The sequence below is a fragment of the Rhinichthys klamathensis genome, unplaced genomic scaffold (assembly GCF_029890125.1).
Source record: "Rhinichthys klamathensis goyatoka isolate OS25496 unplaced genomic scaffold, OSU_Roscu_1.1 h1tg000070l_1, whole genome shotgun sequence".
Classification (NCBI taxonomy): Eukaryota; Metazoa; Chordata; class Actinopteri; order Cypriniformes; family Leuciscidae; genus Rhinichthys; species Rhinichthys klamathensis.
In genome coordinates, this window is record NW_026606613.1 from 493,277 (window position 1) to 500,087 (window position 6,811).

General features: G+C 38.9%; 1 protein-coding gene and 1 non-coding gene across 5 annotated transcripts; one reads left to right on the top strand and one right to left on the bottom strand.

Annotated features, from left to right (window-relative positions):
• Window positions 1-275: 275 nt before the first annotated feature.
• On the bottom strand, window positions 276-439 carry LOC130085005 (U1 spliceosomal RNA). The gene has a single exon (XR_008807091.1). It is a non-coding gene; the product is annotated as a U1 spliceosomal RNA (small nuclear RNA).
• An 812-nt stretch (window positions 440-1,251) lies between these two features.
• On the top strand, window positions 1,252-5,278 carry LOC130084995 (serine/threonine-protein kinase 19-like). Of its 4 annotated transcripts, none has more exons than XM_056250545.1 (6): window positions 1,252-1,393; window positions 2,114-2,262; window positions 3,615-3,850; window positions 4,817-4,914; window positions 4,990-5,137; window positions 5,212-5,278. In XM_056250545.1, the coding sequence occupies exons 1-6, from the start codon at window positions 1,306-1,308 to the stop codon at window positions 5,264-5,266; spliced, it is 774 nt and encodes a 257-aa protein (XP_056106520.1). In that variant the 5' UTR covers window positions 1,252-1,305; the 3' UTR covers window positions 5,267-5,278. The 4 variants fall into 4 exon arrangements, with proteins under 4 accessions (XP_056106520.1, XP_056106521.1, XP_056106517.1 ...); XM_056250546.1 differs by having other exon boundaries at window positions 2,117-2,262; XM_056250542.1 differs by having other exon boundaries at window positions 4,817-5,137.
• Window positions 5,279-6,811: the final 1,533 nt, after the last annotated feature.

Below are 6,811 nucleotides of genomic sequence, written 5' to 3' on the forward strand. Positions count from 1 at the left end.
TATTTAACAATTTCTGTTAGTATCACTGAACCCATAGAAATGTCCATATCCATTCAAATAATCAAATAGCTATTCATAATTATGCATATTCATTTTTGCAATAGAAACATTTAATAATAATAATGATAGAACTGATACCCAGCAGATTTCACATCATTACAATTCGATTATGTTGCAGAAATTTAACATTACACGGTTAAACAGTCATAAATCAAATGTAAACAAGAGTAGTTCTGCTACTCAAAATCACACCACTCTTTCCTTCACCAGTATATTAGGGGAGAGCGCGAACGCAGTCCCCCAAATCATAAATTCTGCAGTCGAGATTCCCACATTTGGGGAACTCACAAGGGTCAACAAAGCCGAGAGTGCAATGGCTGAGTCACGCCTTGGGAGAACCACCGTCATGATCATGGTGTCCCCCCTGCCAGGTAAGTATGAGTACTTTAGCGAGTCTGAGGGAAAGTGACTTCAACAAACACGAGTCTCGGTGACGGTGAGGGACACGTCACTCCATACGAGTCAACGGCAACTAGATGAAGATTCCTGTTAAAGTTTCGCTGTTAATCAAGCTTTTAATAGCAGCAGCAACAGAAACAAAAAATTATCGTTTTATTTTGTGGCGAACAATTTCCGTGATGCAACACAAGCGTCCACCAGCCAATGGAACAATAGATGTTCAAAATCATATTTTAAGAACTCAATAATAAGAGTATTGGAACCTAATTCGAAAATTAGAAAGAAAGGGTTAAACAATTCACCTTTTTGGGGTACACTATTTGAAATATATTGTTTTTCATCGGTTTTCTTATTAAAAAGCAACCATGACGTAAACCACGCATCATCGTCTACATCACTTCCGGGAAATTAAAACAAGGGGTGCGCAAACCGCAAACAAACTCGCAGTAGCAACATAACTGGAGAAAGATTTACAGCCTATGATCGAAACAGGTTTCTTCTCAAAAATATATATTTTAGGATATTCTACTATTAGAACAATCATTATAAATATGTGCGTGAGCGTGTTGTTTTAAAACAGTCCGCCAGAGGGCAGCAGAAGCGCTCATTCATGCTAAAACCAACGAGGAAGAGTCTCAGTCAGCTGGTGTGTTTGATGAACTGTCTGTGTAACACACATACGAACTCGAGTTAAACAGTAGAGTTTCTTAAAAGATATTCTTGATATATCTTGAGTCACTTCAGCAAGGATATATGACATATATAGGCGGTTTAGCGCTTCTCTATGAGAGTATATAGCAGCTATATGAGAGTAAACAGATAAATGTTCTCTGTAAAAAGTGGGATATGAGCAGAAAACGAGCGCTGATCGCAGACACTTTCTGCTTAAAGAGACGCAGATCCGCAGCTGACGCTGTTGCCGGAGACAGTCACGGTAAGATCAGTCATTTACCCCCTCATGCAGATCAAAAACACTTAACATTAAATACACATTATAAATTAATGTGTCAGTTGACGTCTGTCCTCCTTAAAATATTACTTATTTTAGGCTCCAGATATAAATATGGATTCATGCAATCAATGTCACTGATTTAGTACACCATTACTCGGCCAATGTTGTTTAATCTCCAACTGCTTTAGTGAAAATGTGAGTGTGACGGGGAATACAGCACCTGTCACTCACACGAGATCCACCAATAGCAAACCACAACCATCCAATCAAAAATCAAGCCCCGCCCTACTTTAAGTAAAATTGTAATATAATGTAAGAACGCATATGACTTTCTGAACAGTAATTATTTGAATGACTTTTCAAGCATCTTAAAGTATGTAAATATATTAATATGGCACGATACACATGCTATTACAGGCTTAAAATACTACTCTCCGCTCCGGTTTCACAGACAGGGTTTAGATTAAGCCAGGATTAGGCCTTATAAACGTGCTAAACTAGCTTTTATAAACGTGCCTTAGAAAAAAAAAACATCTGGTGTGCATCTTCTTGAGACAAGACAATGGTATATCAGTTAAACCAGTTCATTTTAGTCTGGGACTATCTTAATCCTTTGTCTGTGAAACCTATTTCTGAGTGAAATGATGTAATACACAAATGTGTGAATCTGATGTAAGTAATGAAATAAGGGTGTGTGTTCAGCAGAAGGAGCAGCTGATATCCGCTCAAGCTTGCAGAACCTCATGACACTGTTCTCACGCAAACTCTTCAACGACAGCCTCCCTCCAGTGGTGCTGAAACACCAGCTGTACAGTTTACACAGCGACAGAACCTCCGTGGACAAGCAGCTGGTGAGATCCGCTTGTGCTAAAGTATTCATCCTCGCAAAGCGCTGATGATTTAATAATGACCTTCAGTCATGATGAGTTATGTGGCCTGTAGCACATCTTTCTTTAAAAACTGGTCATAACTTCAACCTTCATCCTTCCCTCGCACTTTGTAACACATCTTTCTCTCGCGGATCAAATGACCCGAAAGCCCTAAAATTTTGTGTTGTTGTTTGTTTTTTCCAGAAAGCTTATTTTATTTCATTTTGATAATATTTTTTTGTATTTTTTAATCCAATTTTTTGGGGAGATTTATTTTTTATTTGTATTTACCTTTAAATTACTAGATTTGATAGTATAAATAGTAGGGGTGTAACGGTTCACAAAATTCACGGTTCGGTTCGATATGATACAGCAAAAAGAAAGAAATGCCAGAGAAATATCCTTGATTTAAAAAATAAATTATTTATTAAAACTAACATCATAAAGTCTGATCTGTTTTTACTTTGAACAATGATAGAGCTACTTGACCCACCTCCTGGGGTGTCTTCTTAGCATATAAAACAAAAACAGCTCCTTTTAATTTTTAAAAAATATATATTGTAGTAGGCTAGTTATAAACAAAGGTTTATTTTATATCAGTATTATTTTAAGTTTGCAAGGCTCCGGATTAACATTTGAGGGCAGCAATTTTATTAATAATGTCGATCGAAATAATAATTCAAAAGTAAAACGATTAAAAATAAATATTTGGGAGTGGAAATGGCAGCCACCTACCGGTTACAATCATAATTTAAATTAAAAATATATATATTTATGAGCAAATTCCTCACATTCTTTCGACTTAAATTCAAAATAACACAATGCATAACCCTTTTAATTCATCTCAAAATATCTTACATTGGGAGTCTTTGCCGACCTCTTGTGGAAAATAAATAAATAAATAAATAAATAATATTTTAGTAACATTTTTAGTTTGAATTTTGAGCATTTTTAGGGTTGTCTGTGTGTACTGAAGCATTCCTTGCATCCCATTTATTCCTAAGGGGGTCAAATTGACCCGAGAGTCAATGATTTGTTACTTTTTTTACATTTCAACCACAAAACTCCTCGAGTCCATTTAATTTTTTTGTGTGTGTATTCGTGGTTTAAGTGCGACAAAAGTCCAAGGGTCTTGGACCCCTCTAATGAATAATTTTTAAAAGCTTTTTAAAAAAATTGTTCGGGTCAAAAGGACCCAAGGATGAGGTTTGAGTAAGTTACTCTTTGATTTGTCTAATTTGAATCCGAAAAGTAACCAGATTACCCCTTGGCTAACCGCTAGCTGGTCATGCTAGCTCTTAACAGTGTTTCTGCAACTGGTTTCTCCGGCTCAGAATGAGTTGCGGGCGAGCGGCGAGCTGTTGATGTTCCAGCTGGGCTTCGACTCGGAGGCTTTCGCTCTGGTGTTTGCTGAAGACTACAGAGCCAAAGTCCTGCAGGGCGAAGCCGGAAGAGAAACACTGGAAACTGTGGAGAAATTCCTGGATAAACTAATTCCCGGCTGCTCCGATCTGAGCTTCAACAAAGAAAAGATGCTGAAGGAGTTCCTCTTCACGGACTCTGAGATCACGTAAGGACACAAATGCTGGTTTGTTGTTCATTAGTCGGGCCAGTGCGAGCCGGGTTAGGGTTAGGGCCCAAAACCTGTTAGAATATGATCAGTATGTTATTCTGATGTTGATCTAGCTTACTGCTAGTCTCAATCAGCCAACAAACTAACACATAGAATAACATTCAAAGTCTAACCCGGGCCCAAAACCTGCTGCGTTTCCACCGTTGGGCCAGAAGCTCCTCAGCGCTTCACTAAAACACGCCCGTAACACACTTCTCTGGAACAACGACACACAAACCCTTCATTTCACCAACAAATGGAAGTTTTATCAGAAAACTAATCAGAAAGAAATCACTGGAATCAGCGAGATCGCAAAACAAACATGATAAAAGTGACCGTTTGCTGGCATTTTTGTTGTTTGCTTAAAGATTGAAAACCCAAGCATAGATGTTTTACCACAGGTTTACAATAAAAAGTGGTACATTGATTATAATGAATTAATTTGTGTAAAGACTGCACATTAGTCACACTGAAATAAAGTGGTTTACCTTTATTTCACAAAATAAAGATGACACACAGCTACTTATTGAGTCTGTTTCTGTTTATTTAGTCACAGGACAGTGTGTTTATATCACATTTAGAAAGAATGGTCATTTCTACAAATATGCCACCAAAAATACGACCTGAGGAGCTTTAGCACTCTCTCCCAATATAGTTATATTTTCAATCAGAGAAACAGAGGAAGCCCTTGAAAAGCCCAGAGTTGGTTTATTATTTGGTGGAGCTAAATATGGATATCAGACAGTCCGGTATAAAGAGACGAGACGTTCTGAACAATAAAAATAAATACACGATTGTGATAGCCATTATGATTTGTCTGATTCCTTCATGTGGTCATATTTACCATGTTTACTATGGTAATGGTTATTGCACATAGTCTTTTGCTTAGCAACATAAATATTTCTGATGGTTTCTGGCTTGCAGGCAGCTGGTGAAGTCAGGCGTCCTCACGGTGAGGGACGCGGGCAGCTGGTGGCTTTCAATCCCAAACTCTGGCAAATTCATTAAGTACTTCATCAAGGGTAGGTGTGTTTACCACAAGACTCACGATCAGCGCTTTAACTATTGCTACTGCATTATATCCGATTTTATAACAGGGCGCAAAGCTGTACTTGGCATGGTGAAGAAATCCAAATACAGTGAAATCCTGAAGACTGAACTTGAGGGACGCCGCACAACTTCACATGTTAAATTCCAGATGAAGTATCACATTCATGATATAGTTGGAGCAGAGTTAGTAGAATGGTAAGAGCGCTGTATAAAACAGTAGATTTGAGGTAAAATCTGATGACTGATTATTGTTTTGTGTTTGTTTGTAGCATACAGACAACATCAGGGACAGTATTACGATACGTGGACGGAAACATCAACTAACCGCTTCACTTGCCTTGGATTGTATAGAATTTAATAAACTGTATAATGTATATAATGCAATATTATTTTGGTTGCAAACAGCAGAATGAATGGTGCACAATATATTTAATAAAAGTTTGCCGAACCGCAATTCTCAAATGTACTTTATTTTGTTCTCTGTCTCTGTCTTTCTAAATGTTTTTGATTAAATTAACTGAGTTAAATTAACTCTGTTTAGAGCACATATGGTCCCAGTCTAAAGAGTGTTAAAGTAACTCTGAATCAGGGTACGTTTACACGACAACGATATGCTTAAAACGGACACGGTTTTTCTTTGAGTTTTCTGCGTACAGACTTTGTCAAAACGATCCGCAAAAACGACTAAAAACGCTTTATTCTGCTGACAGGCCAGTAGATGGCGATGAAACACTATAGGCCAGTGCTTCTCAATCTGTTTCAATAACGTACCCCCTATCAAATTTTTTTCTCAGCCAAGTACCCCTGACCGGCCCCAATCATTTGAGATAGAAATAAAAGCTATGACTACGATATAGTGATGTGCCTATGACTACGAAGTAGTGATCAGTGACTGACTCACTGATTCGCTGTGCTGCAGCAACTGCACATCAATGGCGAAGGTGCCTCTGACGTGTGCGCCAAACAGCTATCAGCCCGTAGACACACAGATCGCCTATAAAGGGAACCCGAATTCGCCATTACAGCAGGATTAAATCGACTGAAGCGACAACTTGCCATGTTACTACAGTTCGACAGGCAGCGCAACACCCCTTCCCTACTCTCAGGGAACCGAGGTTACGATAGTAATCGAGTACGTTCCCTTTCGAGAACGGTCACTTCGTATTGCCACACCATGAGTAACTTTGTTGCCGTGAATCCCATCAAAACATAACATACCCCTCCTGGTATTGACGGTATTTTGTTGGCTCCACTTTGGATTTCTTTTTTTTCTTCATCCTCCCCGTTCTCCGCTGTAGTATTGCTGCGTTTTAACCAGGATTTCATTTAAATGTCTGTTTGTTTTCAGTAAAGCAACTGGCTTGATTTGATGATTCAAATTCTTCTCTGATTTAGGTAGTTTAATAGCCGCGTTTCCACTGTCACTTCTGGGGCTTGATTGGGGCTTACTCGGGGCCAACGGCCAGGATTTCTGGCCTGTCGAATACCTTGGGCCAAAGCGGGCCAGCTCGGGCTAGAGGCGTGTGCAAGGTAAAAGGTAAAAGTTTATCGGTGTTATGGAAAGTTATGGTCTGCGGCAAGATGCACATTTCACTTTTTTTATATCGCACAAAATAATCGCTGCTCGAAATGGAGAATCGCCTGTACTGGTCTGTCGAAGATACCAAAGCTCTTCTGAGCAGTTGGACAGAAGAAAGGGTACAACGTCAATTTGACGGCGTGTGAAGTTATAAAATACATCGATGCTGAACTTTCTAAGCTAAGCATTCAGCGAGCAAAGCTTCAAGTTCGGGAAAAAATAAAAAAGTTGCAGGCGCAGTATTGTACAAAGCGATTCAAACGCACAATGGTCAAAGCGGAGCTCAGAGA